This window comes from Euprymna scolopes, chromosome 18 (genome assembly GCF_053919585.1).
Source record: "Euprymna scolopes isolate OS-2025 chromosome 18, ASM5391958v1, whole genome shotgun sequence".
Lineage (NCBI taxonomy): Eukaryota > Metazoa > Mollusca > Cephalopoda > Sepiida > Sepiolidae > Euprymna > Euprymna scolopes.
The window spans coordinates 25,728,347-25,752,452 of NC_136499.1; the positions used below are offsets into that span (position 1 = coordinate 25,728,347).

General features: G+C 33.8%; 1 protein-coding gene across 1 annotated transcript in view; it reads right to left on the minus strand.

The window, feature by feature from the left end:
* Positions 1–24,106, minus strand: part of LOC145297541 (solute carrier family 12 member 2-like) — a 101,382-nt gene that overhangs the window by 62,243 nt on the left and 15,033 nt on the right. Inside the window, exon 2 of the mRNA XM_080143498.1 lies at positions 20,820–20,913. Within this exon, the coding sequence (XP_079999624.1) occupies positions 20,820–20,913 (94 nt within the window). The remainder of the gene's footprint in view (positions 1–20,819; positions 20,914–24,106) is intronic.

The window sequence follows — 24,106 nt, forward strand, 5'->3', positions numbered from 1 at the left end:
TTTTTCGATTTTCGATATTTATCCGTGGAATTTCTGTACAAAACATGTCTAAGAACACTGTCAGACACATACATTACCTTTGTGTGAAATTTGCAAAAGATAGACTCTAATAGATTCAGCACTGTCTACCAACCTCAGTTCCTGTCCCATCGTTGCATGTTGCATCATGTGCTTGTTTTACAAGTACTTCCGCAGAACATACTCCAACGAACTTACTACACGTGTACCTCGTCAGCGTATATACTAACTGGACTAGTAGCAAAATCCCACCCTTTAGTTGTAGTGTACCCATATAGCGAATATTTTCTACTTTAATGGCTTCTTTTTTTTCATTCAGATCACTTGCATTTGAAATTCCTCTCCTGCTCCCTATTTCCTCGACTATAGAAATATCCAGGAATTTCAATGTAATGTGAACAAACACCTTGCTGTACATCTTTATGCGCCCTATAGATCTAATCCCTAATAATAGCAACTCGGATGTCTTAATGGCAAAATACTGTGAATCAAAGTTAAGGACAACCTCTGGAGTGAATGGTAACTGAGATATTTTTAGTTAAGAGTAGGATAGATAATTTTAAGTGTTTGAGACCAAGGATGACCAATGACACCCATTATTCCCACACTTTTGAATGGCTGTGCGACTAATTTGTTCCTATTTAGAGTGGAACCCCGGGATACAGCATTAATCCGTTCCAGAGTTGGGTGAAATCGCCGTATGACGGGGCCTAAGCAAAATTTTATACAGTACATATTAAAAATTAGTCACAAAATACAGTACAGTATATAATACACATGTATATAATCAAATAACATTATAAAATAAGACCGCAAGGCGGGGAAAAACCGTAACCAGAGGCCGGATAAACATCGTATTCCACATCGTAACCTGAAATAAACGTATTCCGGGGCCACCGTATCCCTGGATTATACTGTATATATTTTGTGCAAATAAATATTTCAAAGTTAAGAAGAAAAAATCCTGGAGAGTACTCTGAACGTGTTATTTTAATCATAAAAATCGGGAATTATAATTATCATTTTTAACTGAATTTGCATTGTTCAGTAAAAAAAAGAAAAAAAGAAAAAAGAGAGAAAACTTATTTTATAAAGAATAGACGTTTCAAAATGTAACATCAAAGCGATGGAGAGAAATAAGTCTAGAACTAAACGATTACGAAACACAAAGTTAAAGATCTTGGCCGAGATTCTATCGAATCGTGTTAACGGAGAATTGATCGAATTCGAGCAGAACTACATTGTGAAGAGAAGATCGGTTCAGAAAAACTATCATCTGATTCGTACGATCCTAGAGGAGTGGGATTTTTTTTTAATTTTTTTTTTTTTACATAGGCGTCACTACTTATCAAGGCCGATAGGCCACTCAAGGATAAGGGTTAATTGATGCCAGATGGGGATCAGAACGTTGATGATGTAAAGATAGAAGCTTGGTTTTAGATGCATTAAAAGTAACCAGCCACTCCTTTCCCCATTGTACAACGTGATCAAGATCAGAGGAGTGGGATAGAAAGCGACATGGACTCGGCGCTGATTAACTTGGATCAATCCAAAGCTTTCGACAGGATCGGCAATCGTATTTTAGCATCTGTTTTAGAGACTGCCGGTTTTAAACCGAACTTCCGCGAATGGATCTCCATTCTGTATCGCGCTCCGACAGTAGCGGTATAGGAACTAATTCCGGAGTTTATTTTTAAGAGGCTGGGAAGTCCAAGTGCATTCTGTCGTTAGTTGCTGCCTTGTGTTACATTGCGTAACACGTGTTTCTATTTGTAAGAAGGCGTTGTGATTTTCTGTACGAACACTTTCACGGATTTGCCATAAGAGAACTGCGTGAAAAGTAGGTCTATCATTGCATTGTTTTCACTCGGGTTGGAGCAAATTCGTTTGATGCGTAAAAAAGTAGCGAACATATCTGACTTCTCGAGGTTATTGGATGAGTGCCTTTAAAATTTAAACATCTGTGTCGATACGTTTCGTGTGTAAAGATGTTTGCCACTGCTATCACGTACTGATACACCGGAAAAAAGAATTGCTATTAAATTTCTAAATACATTATTTTGAATCTATCTATCTATCTATCTATCTATCTATCTATCTATCTATCTATCTATCTATCTATCTATTATTTTGAATTACAGTGACATTAATTTTTAGGAATGAACACAGAATCCGACAATGTGGTTTGGTAGGTACTTGTTATAATAATATATTATATATAATATATTATATATAATATATGTTATATATATAATATATATATTATATATAATATATAATATATTATATTATATATATATAATATTATATATATAATATATGTATATATAATATATATGTATATATAATATATATATATATTATATATATTATATATATATGATATATATATATTAAGTAATGTGATTTATAATTTAAAATTTAAAAATCAAATTTTAATTAAATTAAAAATCCGTTTCATAAGAAGGAACAACAACAAAATCAATTATCTGTACGATCGTTTCGGAAAACAATGCTTTTTATTGTGGTATACATCAAGTTATGTAGAATAATTATATATAGTTTTTTGGTAAGCAAGGTCTCCTCATCAGCAAATTTTTGAGGGTTTTTATTGAATTTAAAAGACACCATAAATAAGATAAGATAATTGATTTTGTTTGTTGTTCCTTCTTATGAAACGGATTTTTAATTTAATTAAAATTTGATTTTTAAATTTTAAATTATAAATCACATTACTTAATATTGAATTAGCTCTAGGACATTTAACTATCGAGCTTATTATATATCTAAATTACAACGAGCACTTTTTTTTTTTACATGGATGTCACAACTTATCAAGGCCCAGAGGCCACTCAAGGATAAGGGTTAATAGGTATACATTAGTCATTGTGATTTTAGCATAGTAAACAGTGGGAACTTTGTAACTTGGATTACTTAGGGGGACGATTCAATTAGAACTTGCTCACATTGGACTTTTTCTTTTTTTTTCATAGGTATCAACACATTATCAAGGCCAAGAGGCCACTCAAGGATAAGGGTTAAAGAGTGTACAGTAGAAATTGGACAATATAATAATCATTAGTAATGAAAATTTGTTAAATTTGATAACTTATTAACGGTTCATCAAGAACTTATTTACGTTAGACTTGAAGACAACCATATTGTAGTCAGCCGGAAAGCAGGAAAACGGAAGACAATTCCACAGGCGTGCAGTTCTAATAAAAAAGCTTTGTTCATGGAATCTACGTTAAGGTTTAGGCACAGATAAAGAGTGGGGGAATTATTGATAGTGTTTACAGCTAGACGAGTGTTTCTTGTGAAAGTTTTGCGAGGGGGACCATAGATTGAAGCTCAGTCGAACACTTTCCATGAAAATAACGATACATCAGAGACAAACTCGCAACATCTCTTCTGTGAGATAGAGGTTGCAAGGAAGAGAAAAGGACATCTCCTACGAGGCTACGAAGTCTATTTTGAACTCTATCAAGGCCGGCCAAGTCCTTTCTAGCAGCTCCTGCCCAGATGTGGCAACAGTATTCCATCCTTAGACGTACCTGGCTCTTATATAAATAGAGAATTGCATCAGCAGTGAGATATCTACTGGATCGATAGAAAGAACCCACCATTTTTCCAGCGGCCTTGGCAACAGATTTGATGTACGTGTTCCATTTAAGATCAGGAGTAATGGTCAAGCCCAGAAGCTTGTCAAAACTTGAGGCCTCCTGAAGACGAGAGCCATTCATTTCAATTGATGCCAGATGGGGATCAGAATGTTGATGATGTAAAGAGAGAAGCTTGGTTTTAGATGCATTAAAAGTAACTAGCAACTCCTTTCCCCATTGTACTACATGCTCAAGATCAGAGGAGAGAGAATTAGAGAGAACTTGGTCGTTTACTGTCTTAGATGTGCTACCATAAATTTCCTGTATTTTAATTAAACTAGTAATTTCACTGTTACATTAAAATACACTCAGCTCTTTAGACTATTGTTCTAATCTCCTTTAAATTATATATATATATATATATATATATATATATATATATATATATATATATATATATATATACAGTGGGGAAAATAAGTGTTGGACACATCCCATTATTCTTTATTTAACACATTTTTTATGCAGTGAATGACACAAAAATTTAACAAGAAATAGTTACTAATTTAACAATAACAAATAACTTCAGAAATTGGAACCTTTTAATGCATAACAAATATTATATAATAAAAATGAGAATAGCCGGAAAAAAGTATTGAACACATTGTTTTAAATTATATTTTATTATTTTTTATAAATAATGCTGGAAATTGTTATTTGCATTTTAATTTGTTGACACTATTATACATTTTAGAAGTTTCTCGATTGTTGTAGACCATACTCTACGTCGTTGGAAAGTATTGGAACATGTTAGTCACCAGTAAGCCATCACGCGTGAAGGTTCTCAGAATGAGTAAACGTAAAGAACTCGCTTAAGTTGTCTGTGATAAGATTATTGCTGAGCACAAGAATGGAATTGGTTATCGGTGTATATATGCTCAATTCAAAATCCGTGTAAGCATCATAGGACACCTTATTAGGAAATAGAAGGTGCATGACTCAACCGTGAACCGCCCGCGCACTGGAGATCCTCGCAAGATGTCGGATCGAGCAGTGAGAATGATTGTACGAAAAGTTCAGCAGCAACTGAGAACCGCACGAGGCGAACTTCAGAAAGATTTGGAAGAAGCAGGGATAGTAGTAACAAAACCAACGATTAGTAATGTACTCCGACGCAACGGTCTTAAATCGCGTACACCTCGAAAGACACCATTACTAAAAAAATGTCATGTTAATGCTCGTCTGTAGTTTGCAAGAGACCACTTATTGAAAACAGATGATTACTGGAAGAATATGATCTGGTCCGATGAGACGAAAGTGGAACTTTTCGGCATTAACTCTGTACGTCGAGTATCGAGAAGAGATGGCACAGCGCACGATCCCAAGAACACCCTCCCCACTGTAAAGTTTGGTGGTGAAAATGTCATGCTCTGGGGATGCTTCTCTTCAAATGGTACTGGGCCACTTCATATTATAGATGGAAAGATGAATGCAGCCAAATATCCGGAAATTCTTGAAAATAATCTCTTGCCTGCTTCCAATGTGTAAGGTATGCATCTTTCAACAAGATAATGATCCCAAACATACTGCTAAAATAACCTCCAATTGGTTCGTGCAGAACAAAATAAATGTTCTTAAGTGTCCCAGTCAGTCTCCAGACTTAAATCCTATAGAAAATCTATGGAGAGAGCTCAATCATGGTCCACCAGTGAGATCCACGTAATATTCATGATTTGAAGAAAGTATGTGTTGAAGAGTGGGCCAAAACATGGCCTGAACGTTGTCACAAATTAGTTTCGTCGTATAGAAAACGTCTCGAAGCTGTAATAGCCAATAAGAGGTTTTCAACTAAATATTAGATGAAATTGTGTTAGTGTGTCCAATACTTTTTTTCCGGCTATTCTCGTTTTTATTATATAATTTTTGTTATGCATTAAAAGGTTCCAATGTCTAAAGTTATTTGTTATTGTTAAATTAGTAACTATTTCTTGTTAAATTTTCACATCATTCGCTGCATAAAAAATGTGTTAAATAAAGAATAATGGGATGTGTCCAACACTTATTTTCCCCACTGTATATATATATATATATATATATATATATATATATATATATATATATATATATATATATATATATATATATATATATATAATTTGTTTATTATATAAACATTATTGACCAAAGTGTATGGTGATTACAGTTAGAATATCTGCTGTAGAACGGCCTTTCCTAAATCCATATTGTTGGTCGGTCAGAAGTTTAGCAGCTGTAAAGTGATGAACTAGAGCTTGGTTAATTATGGACTCAAATATTTTGGTGAAAATCGGGAGGAGGCTAATAGGGCGAGATTCCATGGACCAGTTCTTTCGCCAGGATACTTGTCAACTGGTATCACAGAAGCAGTTATCTTGCAGTCAGGAAAGCATGATTCGTTAAGGCATTTGTTGTAAATTTCGGAGAGGACTAGAGCAACAGGCGGGCTGAGATCGTGTCCACATGCTTTTGAGATGTCTAGGGTTTTTTTTATGATATCATACACCTGAGAAGGAGTAATTTTCAAATCATCCGATGTGGCGTCAGTCCGCAAAGGAAAGTCAGGGAGAAAGTTGTTTGCTAGCTCCAATGTGGAGTTTGAGGCAAATCGACTGGCAAGCATATTAGCCTTCTCGGTTGCCGTGCAAACAACCCCATAATTGTTGGATAGTGGGGGAATTGTTGATTGCCCATTATTTACTGGTGAAATGATGAAATATTTAATCTACCAGCAAAACTAAAATTTACAGGTCATTTTTTGCATTTGCGAAAATACATGAATATATTTCATGGGTTTCACTGTAATCCGACCACCCCCCAAAAAAAAACTTTATACAAACACACACACACACACACACACACACACACACACACACACACACACACACACACACACACACACACGTGTGTGTGTGTGTGCGTGTGTGTGTGTGTGTGTTAACCGGTGTTAATCGTTATATCCTGCACTGATGATTCCCGAAAGGATGAAACACTAGTGTTTGTACGTATTTAATAATTATTATAGCAAATAATTATATACACACACGCACACACAGAGAGAGAGAGAGAGAGAGAGAGAGAGAGAGAGAGAGAGAGAGAGAGAGAGAGAGTATTAGAATAAAAAATCTGATAAGCAACAACGTGCATTTTTTTAACTCACGGATGAAACGGCTTCCAAATAGCAAAAGGTAAAAGAAAGGCGAGACAGAAAGAAATACAACTGCCGGGCAAGTCCACCCCCTACTTCCATCGAGACCCATTTTCACTACGATAAATGAATGAGGAACGGTTGAAGGGGTTGAAGAAATATTTCTCATATTACGAATATATCGGTAAGAAAGATTGTTGCCAGCTGGTGGCGCATGCCGCTCGGTCACACACACACAAAAAAAATGAATTGTCAACAGAAAGACACGGGACTGGAGGCAGAGGATGGACGACATGACTGTTGTTCGGACACCCTGGGAATTTGTCAATATGCGCAATGATCCCGTAGATCTGATACTAAGAATAAGTTTTCCCCACAGTGAATAGGTAAAACTCCGAGGAAGACAATGGATGAATAAGCGAACAAGTCGGCGACACTTTTACAAATCTAACGAATTCCAACCTTGCATTTTTAAAATTATTTTATAAACACCTGCCTCGAAAGGGTTAAGAACGTATCCATTCTTAGGATGCGCCCATCGAATCAGTAGTACGATTACCGATACTATTGTTTACTTAAGCGTGGCAGATCGACCGACCGACCGACCGCCAGAGCCTCTTAATGTCGTATGTAGACCCATCTAAAAATGCTATTTATAAACTTAAGATAATTGTTCCCATGATGTGACACAAGGTTGGAATGATGTGACACAAGGTTGGAAGGTGGGAAGTGAAAGGACAACGCACAAGAGACAGGACATTTTGGTCTTTCACAAAAAAAATGCCTGAGTGTCCTCGTCGGTATTCCCCAGTAGACCCACATTTTTCCGATTCCGATACCGAACCTTGAAGAATATTGGAGTCGTTCTATCACTATATATATATATATATATATAATGTATATATATATATATGCACAGATATATGTCCAGTGTATAGTATATACGTTCAGAGATTACAGTTAGGATATCTGCTGTAGAACGGGCTTGCCTAAATCCATATATATATATATATATATATATATATATATATATATATATATATATGATTGTTAAGATGGATGAAATCCGACCATATGAAAAATAGATTGGAGGTGGAAGGACCTGAACGCTCAACGTTTCGCCCGATTTATGCGGGCTTTTTCAAGGGGGGGTGACCATTACGCGTTCAGGTCCCTCTACCTCCAATCTATTTTTCATATGTACTTCAGAATAAAATTATCTAACAATCAACTGCTATGGAAACCTGTGATTATAAGTTTTACAAGATATTACTGGCAGTAATATTCTATAAGTACTATCCCACCTAAATAAGAATTGCTCGATAAACAAGATAGAGCAAATAATAAATAGGAGTTATAATATTTCAAATGTATTCTTTGTCTTACACAGAATAATAAAAAAATCTTTTGATTTGAAATTTAAACACTTCACTTCATAGATTTTTAAATTTATTGAATGCCTAAAATTATATATATATATATATATATATATATATATATATATATATATATATATATATATATATATATATATATATAACCCTTTCTAACAGAAAGCAACTATTTTCGATCTTTTGTTATGTCAGATGTGATATACTCTGATCTGGCTACTGATTTCCTCGAAGATGAAACTATAAATTACCTACGAGGAAACGGCATTGCAACATCGAAAACAAGCAAAAAGAAGGTAATAAACAATTGGAAAAACTAAATGGCATCTTATGGAAAGTTGTCCACGTAACTTTACATTCTCGTAAAATTCCACCCGTCCATTGGGAAAATGTTCTGTCCCATGCGCTCCACTCGGTCTACTCCGCGCATTTACGAATCTCATATGATATGAAAAAAAACTGGAACCTTAGAGAGATATCAATCATACCAGTTATTATAGGTGCCACAGGGCTTATGAAGAAGAACCTGAAGTCCTACCTAACTAATATTCCTGGTGAACCAAGTGCAAAAGAGATCCAGACAACTGTACTTAAGGGAACAACGAGGATATTAAAAAGAACTCTCGGTTGGTTTCACTAAAAAGCAGGGCAATGTTGGCAGCTGGTTTGGCTGCCCCATACCTAGCATTACAATCTTCAAAGGAAGAAGAAAAAAAAGCGTTGAAACAGCAGTTAATGTTCGAGATATAGCCCTCACATCTACTAGTGAGAAAACCACTTGCACTGTCCCTACAAACCTTGACGGCACGTCCTAATTGCTTGCGCATAGACGCGAAAGCTGTATCGATAAAGGCAACTGGACCCTGGAATCTTAGATAGAAATAACTGACACATCCAATGGAATGGATGCAGGGACTCAGCCCCCACCACCTCAAAGTTCGTGTAAAAGTCTTACAATGTACAGACGGCTCCTGACAAATATAGTTACGTTGTAACAATAAAAAATTTTTTTTCTTCTTAGCAATATTTGAAGAAAAAATGTAAAATAACTTAGACCTTTCTCATTGTTACTGTCAGAGGACAATGCTATCAATTATAATAATCGTACTCTATTAGGTACTATATTGAAATTAACTAAGCACGCCTAGTTACCTTCTCTTTCTGTGTGAGGAATAAAAAAAAAATTCGCCATATTATAGCTGATTTGATTTTTAGTTTGTTATTAAAACCTAAATTCCAGTTCATCTGTCTCAATTTTTATTTATTATTTTTTTGTTCACAATATACATCTTGTAGGGATTATTTAGTTCTGTCCCACTGCAAATACTTAAACACCAGGCCTGAAAGTGGGATTGAGAAGTCAGCGCCCTAGAGGAAGAGCACTCTGACCTGCAGAAAATGCCTGGGGAGCCCCGTCGGCATTCTCCGATAAGGACGCCTCAGGCGATTAGTAATAAGCTAACCTCTTCTCAAAGAAAGAAGGCAAGGCTTGAGAGGATGGACCTCCTAGAACTGCACAGAACTCAACTCCCACCGCAAAATCAACAGGTATCTGATCCTTACAGGAATGGTCTAATCTCTGTTGATTTTGGAGGGCGAGAATTGTGCGGACAATATTAAGCAGAGAAGTTTGTAACGTTTTACGTCAAGTCAAAATCTGGTCTGGTTTTATATCGTGTACAAAATTACTACGACAATAATAACACGTAAACATGTTTCTATCAGAATGTCTGTTAAATGTTATTGTAATAGCGATAGATAGATAGATAGATAGATAGATAGATAGATAGATAGATAGATAGATAGATAGAGGCAGAGAGAGAAAGAGAAAGAGAGAGAGAGAGAGAGAGGGAGAATAAAAAGGAGGTAAAGAAAAGAGAAAAATATAGAAAGGACGAGAGCGGAGGGGGGATAGCGAGTTTGAAAAAAAATTGTAAGACAGGGTAAAGATTAAAAAAAAAAGCAGATACATAGATATAAAGATATAAAGTAGAGAGTGAGGGGGTTTAGCGAGAGAAAAGAGAATGATGTAAAAAATGAAAAGAAGGGTGGGGAGAAAAAAATAAAAAGAGGCAAATACAGGAAAGAAGAGAAATAGGAAGAACAAGAGAGAGAAGGGAAGAGAGAGAGAGAGAAAGAGAGTTAAGGGGAGGGAGTAGAGGGTAGAAGAAAGTCGGGGTCGATGGGCCAAGGAATTTTGCATTTATGATTTTTTTTTTTAAATAGTTAATTTCCAAAGGTTTCGTTAACTTAAAAAAAAAAGAAAAAGAAAAGAAAAACATCTTTCAGTCATGTAATGGCGAAGTTTTATCTCATTTTCAGTTATTTCACACTACCTTGAAAGTACGTGAGAAAATGTTTACGAGCTATGAGAAATCGGTGAATCATTCAGTGTAGGAACGGCAACCTACGACCCGCGGACCCAATGTGGCCCTCAACGCTTTTCATCCAACCCACGGAGATTTTCGATAATGGCGACATTTTGTTGTTGTTGTTGTTGTTGTTGTTTCTGCTGTTGCTGCAGCTTTTACGCCAGACATTAAAAATTTCATGCGAATGAATTTGAATGAATGAAATTGATGAAAAGCTGACTATAGCTATGCGATCTTAGGATATAGTCAGTTGCAATACTTCGTCGTAGCTCATAGCATACTATTCCGGCCGAAGGGATAAAGCACTAAAAACCTCACGGACATTTTATGCAAATATTATAAACTAAATTCAAAAGTAATTTTCCAAAATAAAAACAATAGCCACAAAACATAAAAATTTCACCACAATATTTTTTTACATTAAAAATTTGTTTTGAAAGGCACAAAAAGGCACAAAATAAATCTGAAAGCCACAAATAGATAAAAAGTAAAGCTATATAAAAGCCACAGAAATAATAAAGGTACGAGAATAAAAAGGGAAAAAAATCTTGCACGTTTCTGTTCTAGTGATTTAATTTCCGATTTCAGTTGTTAATGTCATTTATATATATATATATATATATATATATATATATATATATATATATATATATATATATATATATATACTAGCAGGGGTGCCCGGCGTTGCTCGGGTGTTTGGAGGTGTATGCTGTGCAAAAAAAGCAAAAAAACAACAAAAAAAATGGTTAATTTTTTAAAACTTTGACCCCTATTATGACCCCTTAAAATTTATTGTTTCGGGCTCAAATAACTTTATTAAGTTAGATCCAGGTTCAAGGAACCTATATCTAAAATTTCAAGTGTCTAGTCCCAAAATTGTCGGAGGAGTTTGGTAGAGTTCTTAAAGGTCAAATCGTTGAAATTTGACCCCTTAACAGCCAAATTTCTGGCTGACACCCGTCACATCGATTTTCCCAAATCTTAGTACCCGGTATTTCAAGTTTCGAGTCTATAGACTAAAAATTGACAGAGTTATTGCGTAGGGAAATGTACACAGACAGACAGACAGACAGACAGACACGTTCACTTTTATATATATATATATATATATATATATATATATATATATATATATATATTAAATTTCGTTCGTCCAGTATACATCTTCCAGCCACCCCCATTGCGATCAATGAGTTCCAGACACACTCATAAAAAATTAAATCATCGAAGTATTTACGAGACTTGAAGACGAGGGCAAAGTTTATTTTTTGGTTTTCTTCATCAATACTTAGACGTTAGGAAATGGCATTATAATGGACATATGGTTACCACGGATGACAACTATGGAGATACGCTGAAACATCCAAGCGGTCCCACGGGGCTTGGTCTTGTGATGATTGAAATATATTTAACCACGCTTAAACATACTTGGAACCATTATACAACACACACACACACACACACACACACACACACACACACACACACACACACACACACACACACACACTTAACAGCGAAATGCGACGTAGCAATGGGAGGCGGTTATATAAAGAAAACGTTAGCCATCTTGTATCAAGTTGCACAATATTAGCATGCACCAAATATACAATTTGTAATCACCAAGAGAGTCAATATTTACATTTGAAAATATGCAATTGGTATTAATATAAGTCAGGTCCGGTTACGCCTATAAGACCTGGAAACATTTGTTGACAATTGACAATAAACAGCAGAGAAAACAATGAAATCTAATCGTTCACACATCGCGATGACAAAAGACAATAAAAATAGGATGACATTTCTACAGACAGGCCAGTTCTTGCAGGCGGTCATGTATCGTTTCCACTATTTTCCCCCGATTCCAACAAAATTGCCAATTCCGATTTTTAAACCCCCCAAAATATTAAACAATGGCGTTTTTCGTATTAATTGGGTTCTTCGGACTACTGTTCTCATTTTGAGTAGTTCGAAGAATCCAAATAATACGAATAACTAATCCTCATCTCAAAAATTCAGAAATGTAATATAGTTTTTGTTTATTTATTTTATTTTCAGATGACCATGAAAATTTATGTGGTATGTATTTTAGCAAATGTGGATGTGAGTTTTAGTTCTACTGGGAGTTATATATATATATATATATATATATATATATATATATATATATAATATTTATCATTTGATCATTCTGAACTGTCATCTTAGCTTCAGACTGTCCCATCGACGAAATGTTGCATTCCTCTGCCTATTCTACAAGTATTTTAATAGTGAATGCTCTAACGAACTACAGGCACTTGTACCTCGTCGACGTAAATACCCCCGACAAACCCGACAAGAAGCCAAACCCCACCCCTACACAGTAGAGATACCTAGATGTAAGAAAGCCTTTTACTCCAATAGTTTCTTCCCCAAAACTGCTAAACTTTGGAACTCCCTTCTGAGACTCTGCTTTCCCAACTGTACTGACATGCAGAAGTTCAAGTGAACAGACATCTTGCTGCTCAACTCCCTTCATAATATCCCCGCAACTTATGTTCCCGATAGTAGCCCCTACTTGAAAGTGGCTCTGTGTTCGGGGTGAAAATTGAATAATAAAAAATTAAGTTTAAATTTTTTTTTAAGAATCGTTTTTGGCATCGAAAGATAGGCGTAATTTTTTTCGATTCAGATATCCTAAAATGTTTCGATTCCCGATCCCAATACTATTAAAATTTTGAAGATTTTGAAATATGAGTTTCAGAATGAGACTTTTGATGTAATCAGTGATCCGAGTAGTTGGAGCACTGAGTTCAATTTGGAATGGTTAAAATAACCTAATTAAAAGTATCTCTGTTAGTCTACATTTTAGAGAAATATATATCGCAACATTCTGTCTAATAAGACAATGATATTCTGCATCTAGTCTGGTGCACTGCAGCAATCATCTGCTGTGGTTATAAAGCTCGAAACTGGAATTGGCTCTCCGGACGCAAGCCTAGGCGAGTGATAAGGAGAACTAGAAACTGTTACAGATGTAGAATACGAAAGGAACCTTACATGGAATCATGAAAACTGAAACTTTATAATTCTAAATTAACCTCCTGCGCCCCTGCCTTCCTCCTCCACCCCCATGTGTGTGTGTGTGTGTGTGTGTGTGTGTGTGTGTGTGTGTGTGTGTGTGTGTGTGTGTGTGTGAGACCGAAAACTGACGACACACCAAATAAGCAAAGAGAGTCAAGGAGGATCTCCACTGGATGAGTGCAAAGAGACCTTGAGGAGGCTTTTTGCCACCGAAATTCCCGTGAAGATCAATGGTAGCCGCCAACGAGAAATCAATGGTAAGCTACTGTTACGATAACGCAAATTCATCTACAATGGTTATCGAAAAAGGTGGAGAGTCCTAGAAATCTGAGGAGATTTGTTGTCACTCAGACTCCAGAGAAGGCCGCAAGTTGTTTTCAAAGAGAAAGCTTTCATGATAGCCGTAATGAGTAAAATAATAATAATAATAATAATAATAATAATAATAATAATAATAATAATAATAATAATAATAATAATAATAGCACTAGAAACTGGGAAACGTTTAATCTTTACAGAATTACAAAAATTATATTTCTAACTTTAACCTGACAGACTAACGAAAATGCTATTTCAAACTTAAGCTTGACAAAGCAAATACAATATTTCAAATTGAATCGTTACAGACTTACAAAAATGCTATTTCAAATTTTAACCTGACAGACTAAAAGAAAAACTATTTCAAACTTAAGCTTGACAGAGCAAATATATTTCAGATTTAATCGTTACAGACTTACAAAAATGCTATTTCAAACGTTAGCGTGACAGACCAACAAAAATGCTATTTCATCCTTAATCATTTCAGAGCAAATATATTTCCAACTTAAACGTGACAGAGTTGACAAAATGCTATTTTAAACTGTAGTGTGATAGACCAATGAAATGCTATTTCAACCAATTCCAAACATGAGACGAGACCGACCGACAAAGCCACTTAGATTTCTTGAGATTCTTTGACGCATCCACAAGAATTGCGGAAATATTTTTGCCTTTTTTTTTTTTCACTTTGATGATTTCTTTCTTTTTTTACTTCTCAACGCGACCCAAATTGTTATATATTATTATTTGTTGACGAATTCTTTCTTTTTTTCCACGTGTTTGTTTTCCTTTGAAGCGCTCTTACACTATTTAACCTTTAATTAGACTGGCATTAAAGTCACACTAGTCCACACAAAATTGATGGGTATTCAAACCAGAAACGAGAATTATCTTATCGAGTAAACATTGACCTAAAAAGAAAAGGATAAATTTGAGATTCTTAAGAAAGAATTGTCCAGGGTTTTCATGCCGTTCTGGTCTAGAACTTCCGATAATCTGGATGCGATACGAATATTTAATGTTGAAAATAGGATCCTTTATATATATTATGTATTATAGGTATTTATGTTTCGCTATCCACGAGTAGATCAGATTGCACACTGACATGAGCATTTATTGGTTTGGTTTAGTTGTTTTTGTATTACGGCATATCAACCCTTTTCATGTTATTTAATGCCGAATCCAGTGATTTTGAAGAAAAAGTTTTTAATAGAATGTATTCGTTTTTTTTTTGTTTTTTTTAAGTCGGTTTCTATTTAACCCATAGTTGGGACTCTAACAGGTACTACTACTCCGGGTCAGAGTGGACCTGGGAGCAATGGCAATTAAGGAGTGGCCCCACACTCTCCAAAGCCTGCAAGCTGGGGCCTCACCATCAGATATAGTTTAAGGTCATATCCAGGACCATGGGCATTTAAGGAGAGTAGAAATTGGGTGTTAGGTTTACTTTCGACAGCTATATAACTTTCGCTTCCCTTATATTCAAAGAGAGATGTACCTGACAAAGGGGAAAGAATTAGTTTTCTGAGTAGAATATATTCCATCTAACACTTATTTATGGCTAGTTTTTAACCTTGAAGTATTTTTTTCTTATCTCCTTACATCAAGTAGGTTCATGCCTTGTCTGGAGCGATTTCCACGGAAAAAAAAAAAAAAAAAAAACAACAGAAAAACTCATGATAGTTTCCTAAGCCTGGCTTATGACAAATTGGAAGCGAGTGTATTGTTTGTGACACTATCAGTAGAAGACAGCTTTACAAGACTAACGGACTCTTTAGTTTTTTTTTGTTTTTTTTTTGTTTTTTGTTTTTTTTTCTCAGTTAGGGCTTTCTTCTCCTATGTGGAGTAATTTATTTCCTGAATGGTAGCCCCTGGAATAGCAGAGAGGGCTAACAGGTGCTACATCTTGCCCAAGGGTGACCTAGAACTGTTTAAGGCACGTGGCCTGGAACTGGTTGAGGTATTATACATATCAGCATAGCTAGATACATACATCGCCTAGTATTCCCAAATAGTCACCCATTGAGTACTGGCCAGGCTCAGGATCACTTAACTTCGGCGATCTAACAAGAAGTGGTGTGTCAACGTGTTCATACTGTATATATATATATATATATATATATATATATATATATATATATATATATATATATATATATATATATATCAACTAACTAAAACTCTTATAATAATACTACGCAATCTGCATAAATTGAAATATCATTTTTAAGCGTGTTTTATGACCGGGCAACGCCGGTCGTCCAGCTAGTCTAATTTGTTTTATGTGAGACACGTACGGTCCTCCTAACTGGAATATACACGGATGTTAATTTGTAGTGACACCATACCACAAGGAATGAAAACAAAAACGGTACTTATTCAAATTGACACTTATGCCGACACTAGTCACAGAACGAAGATGTCATATTCCAAAAATTACGTAAAGTCATCAAGAAGGTTTACTTAAAACCAAGGAAATCAAAATTTACGATTTTTAGCGATTTTACTATTAAACTTATTTTTCATCTTGACACGTCGATTTGAGTTGTTCCCCTTCTTTTTTATTTCATCGGATTTAATCATGGCCGACGAAAATACTAATTTTACCTATAACTATAATCTCTGACAACCCCCCCCAATATCTACCAAGAAAATAAAACATAACAAAACAATCCGAAAAGCGCAAAGTTCAAGCAAAAAAAAAAAAAAAAAAAAAGGTCAGTTGTTAATTTGGTCTTATTTCGTTTTCTAGTACGCTCGATCTGACTTTTTGATTACCCGTCTGGTCGGCCATATTAGATATTCATCATTAGTTATTTAGACAAGACATACACATTTTAATCATGGTTTTCTGTAGTTCAGATGGGTACAGTAAATAAACTTTTAACTCGAAATGACGCTTAATGTACTAATGTATAACATAAGAAACAGAAAAGAAACATTTATAATGCGTACACAGCTTTATTTGCTCATATAACCACCGTACGCTCTCAATGGATATTACCCGGATTTTTCTGTATTTTCTTTTCTTTTTAATTGCAGTTGTAAGTGCCAATCTGACACATTAAAAAAAAAACAGGCAAACTGATTTTATGTCTGGTGAAGACGTACATCGTCGAAACTAAGTTGATTTTAAATTTTTATTTAATTTTAACTATTGATTTCTTAACTTACAAATTCTAATTCGACTCTATACTTTTTTCTGAAAATATGTTTTGTAATGACAAAAATTAAAACTAAAGAGGCCTCCAGAGTGCTAATGAAGCCACACTTTTCGCCCTCATTTATCCCTTCCCGGTGACAGGCGTTGCCGTTGGACAGAGTTCTGTCAAGTACCTTCCTTCTAAAAAAAAAAAAAAAGGGAGGGTAATGGTGATCAATATTATAGTTGTGTTCTAGTTATCCCCCCCCCCTTGACGCCCCCCACCCACCCGTTGCCTTGAAGATTCGTAATACACTACTTAGATCTATTAGTTATTGAACTGTGTTACCTATTTCATTCAGTCGCCAGTTTTACGCTCTCTAGTCAACGGTTTTGTCTCGGTGATTTTAAGGTCAGCTTCGACTCTTAACCTTTCTAAACAAGTGTTAACATTCCCGATATACATGTATTTCTTTTGTAAAGCAACCAATAAAACTGTTTTTTTTTTTTTTTTTTTTTTTTTTAAGACAGATCTTTGTCTTCGCTCTCAAATGAATTTGCTAGCGACGAAATAAAAAGGAAAACAACAGTGAAAAGGGATATCCACGGGCTGAAAAAAAAATGATAATAGGCGACAGGGTGTTTAGTATTGACATAAATAAGTACATAAAGAAGTAGGTACTTAGCTGCGCAGAAATAAGAGTATCAAACACACACACAAACAGCCACATATATATATATATATATATATATATATATATATATATATATATATATATATATATATATATATATATATATATATATATAGTAAGTTTTGAATATATATATATATATATATATATATATATATATATATATATATATATATATTAAGCTACACAGGATTTTCCGCATTTCATCCTCGTGAGGATTCGTCAGGCTACTGTAAATACTGAAAATATTTACATAAAATTTGTAGATACAAAGAACTATATATATATATATATATATATATATACTTAATTTACTCACATAAAATTAATATACGAAAGTATAGATTTATGCGTAAACTTTAAGTATTTACTTCAAAAGTGCTCAATACGTAGGTAGAGCTAGTTAGCAATTTATAAAATGCATATGGCGATTAAGCTACACTGAATATTCCTAGAGTGGATGAAACGCGGAATATTCAGTGTAACTTAATCGCCATATATATTTTATAAATTACTATATATATATATATATATATATATATATATATATATATATATATATATATATATATATAGTGACTAGTGGTTTACTGTTTCCTAAATGCTTGTTAGTGGTTTCAGATAAACGAGCATTTTTCGTGAAAGTGAGGCCGGGGGAGAGCATAGATTGGAGCTCATACGAGTACTTGCCATGAAAATAACAATAAAGCAGAGAGAGGCTCGCGACGTCTCTTCTGTGGGAAAGAGGTTGCAAGGAAGAGAAAAGGCATCCCACACTAGGATACGAAATCTATTTCAAACTCTGTCAAGGCAGAATAAGCTACTTCTAGCAGCTTCTGCCCATATGTGACAACAGTACTCCATTCTTGGACATACTTGGCTCTTATACAGGTAGAGAATTGCATCAGCAGTGAGATATCTACTGGAGCGAAATTCTGTGTTTAATAAAAACTGCTCGATGAATGAAAAAGAGTTTATATGTTTCTTTATACAAACCTCTGAGATCTCTAGTAGATCCAGCGTCGTCGGGCTGACGATCTCCCACTAGAGATCTTAGCAGAAACATGCATGCACATATGTAGCCAATAATATTTATATAAATAAACATATTGTATATATATATATATATATCAGATCGGTGCAAAAGGTTTTGATGATTTAAAATTTCATTTTGAAAATAAAAAATGTGTATTTTTTGAAAACTTTATTCATAACAATAAATCTTGCCCCAATCCTGCATATTCTCCTCACTTAGTTCCCTTGGATTGTCGCTTATTTTGAGGAGTACAAGCCCATTTAGATAGCCTTAGATTAACATGACAACAGGAGATTGAACAGGAGTTAGATTCATAGTTCACATCAAAACCGTAATTTGATAAGCGAAGCATTTATATGCAAGTTGACAGATGGATAAGTTTAGAGAGAAGAAAGGTCGTTATTGTTATGAATTAAGATTGTTAAAAATACAGTTTTTCATTTGCAATGAAATTTTAAATCGGCAGAAACTTTTACATCGCTATAATACATTTATTTCTCACAGAAAAATTTGGTCAATGATGAAATGGCATAAGAAAACATGTTACTCAAATACAAGATAGATACAACAGACTTTTTTTTTTATCTTTTAGATGATTATTGGTAATTCGTATTATTTGGATTATTAGGATCACTGTTCTTGTCTTGAGTTTTATTTTCACAGCGTTTAATCAATTTAAACTCCGACCTTCTTCAGGCGTAACTCGTGCGCAAGGCCCCGTGGCGTAGTGGATAAAGTACTTAGTAAAAATTCAGTTATAAGGTTGATGGGTCAACCTTTAATGCTGGCGACATTCAAAATACAATTACAAATTACTTAGGACTTCTACCCAGTCATGAACGACAGAACGAGTGCATCCTATCCTCTTAGATTAAATAAAAGCTTTCGTTCGAAATTCCCGAGTTCGATAGAAAGATTTCCGAGTTGGACAGAAAGATTCCCAAGTTTGATAGAAAGATTCTCGACTTCGGCAGAAATATTCCCGAATTCGACAAGATACACCTGAAGAAGCTTGGAGGTTACATCGACCGAAACGTTGTACAAAAAACACTCAAGATGTGAACAATAGTCGGAATAATCAAAATATGGACGAACAATAGATGTGATTACTAAATATGATTTTATGTAAATGTTCATGCTTAGAACTGTATGAAATTAGGTAAAGATGAATTTACAATGACATTTTTGGGATCTTTCTAATGAAATGTTTTCGAGAATATTATAACCATCAAACGTTTAAACAAGTGATGAAATATAAGAATGCCCATAAATTTTCCAAATAAGTAAGAAGTCTTATCTCACTTATGATGAACAAAAAAAACAACAACAATTTACTGTCTTTCCTGCGACTTCTTTCCCACAGAAGAGATGTTGTGAGTCTATCTCTAATCTATCGTTATTTTCATGACAAGTGCTCGATTGAGCTTCAGTCTATAGTCCCCCTGCAAAACTTTTACAATAAGCACCCGTCTAGCTACAAGCACTATCAACAATTTCCCCCATCCTCTACCTGTGCCTAAATCTAAACGCAACTTCCACGAAGAAAGCTTCTTCCCTAGAACTGACCGCCTTCTAAGTACATGGTGGTCTTCAAGTCCAATGTAAACAAGTTCTTGCTGAGCCCAATTTCCACCACTAACGATCATTACGCTATTGTTTCAGTGGCCACCTTACATTCATTAACTCTTACCCTCGAGTGTCCTTCGTGCCTGGATAAGTGGTGACTCCCTTATGAAAAAATTATCAAACTTTTAGTAAATAACAAACAAGGGCGATAACTACTATTCAAAATGAGGAAAATGTCGGACGTCAATATAATTTCTGGAATGTAACAACAAACAAATAATAGTTGGCTAAAAAAAATGATTTTCATGTTTTTATATTGTAATATTTTTTAAGTTGGCACGTGATTATTGATTAAAGCAAGATATGATACTGAAAGAGAAATATCAATCAATAAATAAATAAATAAATAAATGAAACATTGATACTTACCATATTGGTTGAGTTGATCGACCACCTTGAACATATTTATTTTTGTATGTGGTGAGTTTTCTTCAATGGTCACATTTACGTCGTTCCGGTCATGCTAAGGGAGATAAATCAAATTACCACTTGTTATTTCTTGGGAAAAATAATCATGATGTAAATAAAATAAATACATAATATACATATTATGTAATGCATAAAAACTGTACTAATTAACATTTTCCATTTCAAGAAGGCTGTTACTACACACAGGTATAAAGTCACTATTACAGTAAAAGAACAATAATAAAGACTAGCAGGACTTGTGGAAATTCTACGGAATGAGAAATATATTAAATCAACAAATATGTTTTGATAAAGCTAATATTTTTCTGGATATCACAAAAAAAATTAGGGTCCTTTTTGACACAAAAACCAATGACATGCAGCAAATATGAGTTTAACATCTCCATAAAAATAGTATCCATTGTATTTAAAATATAGAACTGACCTAAATGAGATAAATTACTAGGTACTAATAAATACTCAGAAAGTATTATTGTGTTACATAGTTCAGTACAAATAATAAAACCACAGTATAAGAGACGATCTTTAATTTACTCCTTCAGCCCAGCACTCTTTGACAGGCAATGTTCTTCTTTCTTGTCCTGTTTTTTTTTTTCGAATGTCCCCTTTTTACGTAAGATTTTGCTGACTTCTTTCTTTAGTAAATAACCGATGCACATAGAAATTACTAATAATTTCTTTCTTACACAATTACAACAATGACCATTTATTATAATGATATTCGGAAACGAGGTTACATCAAAAGGAGGTTACTCTCAGATTCTTGTCTAAGTTTGCCAGTTACGAATTTGGCCTTTTTTAAAAGCAAGTTAGCTGTCAAAAATTGCATTTAGCCTTTTTCAAAGCATAACCTACGGAGTAACTAAGAAAGGAAAAAGCAGAATATTATAGAGATAAGCACTATTTAAAGCATTATTTGGCTAAAAAGATGCCGTTTCTCAAGTTTTGTATTTTTGCGCTAAAATATGAGTTTTGAAAATGTCATTTTTATATTATATACCGTTCTTTAGATAAGACTATGTTCCGAATATATATATATATATATATATATATATACATATGTATAAACATATATATACGTACATATATACGTATATATACATATATACACATATATATACATATATATACACATATATATACATATGTATACACATATATATACATATGTATACACATATATATGCATATATATATACTTATATATACACATATATATATGCATATATATATACTTATATATACACATATATATGCATATATATACTTATACATATATAAACATATATATACATATACATATATATACATATATATACACATATATATACACATGTATATACATATATATATACATATATATACATATATATATATATCTGCATATATATACATATCTATATATACATATATATATATACATATCTATATATACATATATAGATACATATCTATATATACATATATACATACATATCTATATATACATATATACATACATATCTATATATACATATATATATATGCATATATATACATATATATGCATATATATATATGCATATATATATATATATATATGTATATATATATATATATATATATATATATATATATATATATATATATTGGAAATATTCTTTATTCACTTATATTTCCTTTTTATATATACCAATCCTTATTTCAGAAACTCAATGTAATTACCAGCATATAATGAGTAAATGACAAAAGTCTATATTTTTTTTATTCAATTTTCACGCCAAACAAGGCACAGTGTCACTTTGAAGTAAGGGGGCTACTATCAGGGACATAAGTTGCAGGGAAATTAAGAAGGGAGATGAGCAGCAAGATGTCTGTTCACATTACACTTGAACTTCTGCATATCAGTACAGTTGGGAAAAGCAGGATCCCGGAAGGGAATTCCAAAGTCTAGCAGTTCTGGGGAAGAAAATATTGACTAAAAGGCTTTTTTACACCAAGGGATCTCTACTGTGTAGGGGTGGGATTTAGCTGCTTGTTGGGTTTGTTGGAGATATTTACGTCGAGGGGGTACAAGTGCTTGTAGTTTGTCAGAGCATTCACCATTATAATGCTTGTAGATTAGGCAGAGGGATGCAACATTTCGTCGGTGGGACACAGGCTGAAGTTTAGATGACAGTTCTGGACCTATCAGGTTGGCAATACTTTTTGAATCTTGCCCAGGATTGAGAGACAAGCAGCGGATGCACCAGCCTAAATGTGACAACAGTACTCCATACATGTGCGAATGGTAGCCTTATATATGTACAGGATACTTTCACCCATAAGTAGTTTTCTAGCATGGTAGAGAGAGCCCACCTTCTTCGCAGCAGCCTTGACAATGCTCTCAATATATCTGTTCCAGCTCATGATCCCTGTGAACGTTAGGCCGAGGAGTTTAAAAGACTTACTTTTAGGTAATGTGTTTAGTGGTTGAGAGGGTCTTTTGTAATTATTGAAGGAAACAAGCTTAGTCTTGACAGCATTGGATGTTACCATCCATTTTTGTTAACCATCTTATAATTTATTCCTTTATTAAGTGCGAGGGAAAAAATGAAAGAATAAAGAAGGAAGAAAAATATAGATAGGCTAAAAATAAAAATCGGAGAAAATATATTTGAGGTTTTTATCAAAGGGAAATTACTCTGTTAAGTTGAAAATTAATAAGTTGAATTATTAATGTTTTCGATCGAGGTAAACTATTATGTATACGGATTACATAGCGAATTCGTATATTGCAACTTAATAAAATTATAGTTTTAGAATAAAGGAAAATTAATAATTATAATTTATGTAATAATAAATTTAATTATAACAGTAATAAGAACTTAATTATGTATAGATTTAAATTCAGTTTAATAAATAATTTAATACAACCGGAAATTGAAAATAGTTTTGTTTTTTTTTCAAACGTTTTCAATCAATTGAGTGGGTATTTAAACCTGTGTAATAGATTATAATCCTTGTTGTATTTTGGGTAAATACGGATATATTAATTATAAATAATAACTTTACTAATAAATAGAACATTTCTGGCAGAATATACCTAAATTAATGTAATTTGTTAATACGAATATGTGGGGTTTATTGACTTTATTTTTAAGTCCAAAATGGCTTAGTGTAAGAAAAATGTAAGGTATTTACAGCTTCTCTTCCAATTTTCGGATTTTTTAATCATGTCCAAACGCATTTTATTTCCTTTTGATGGA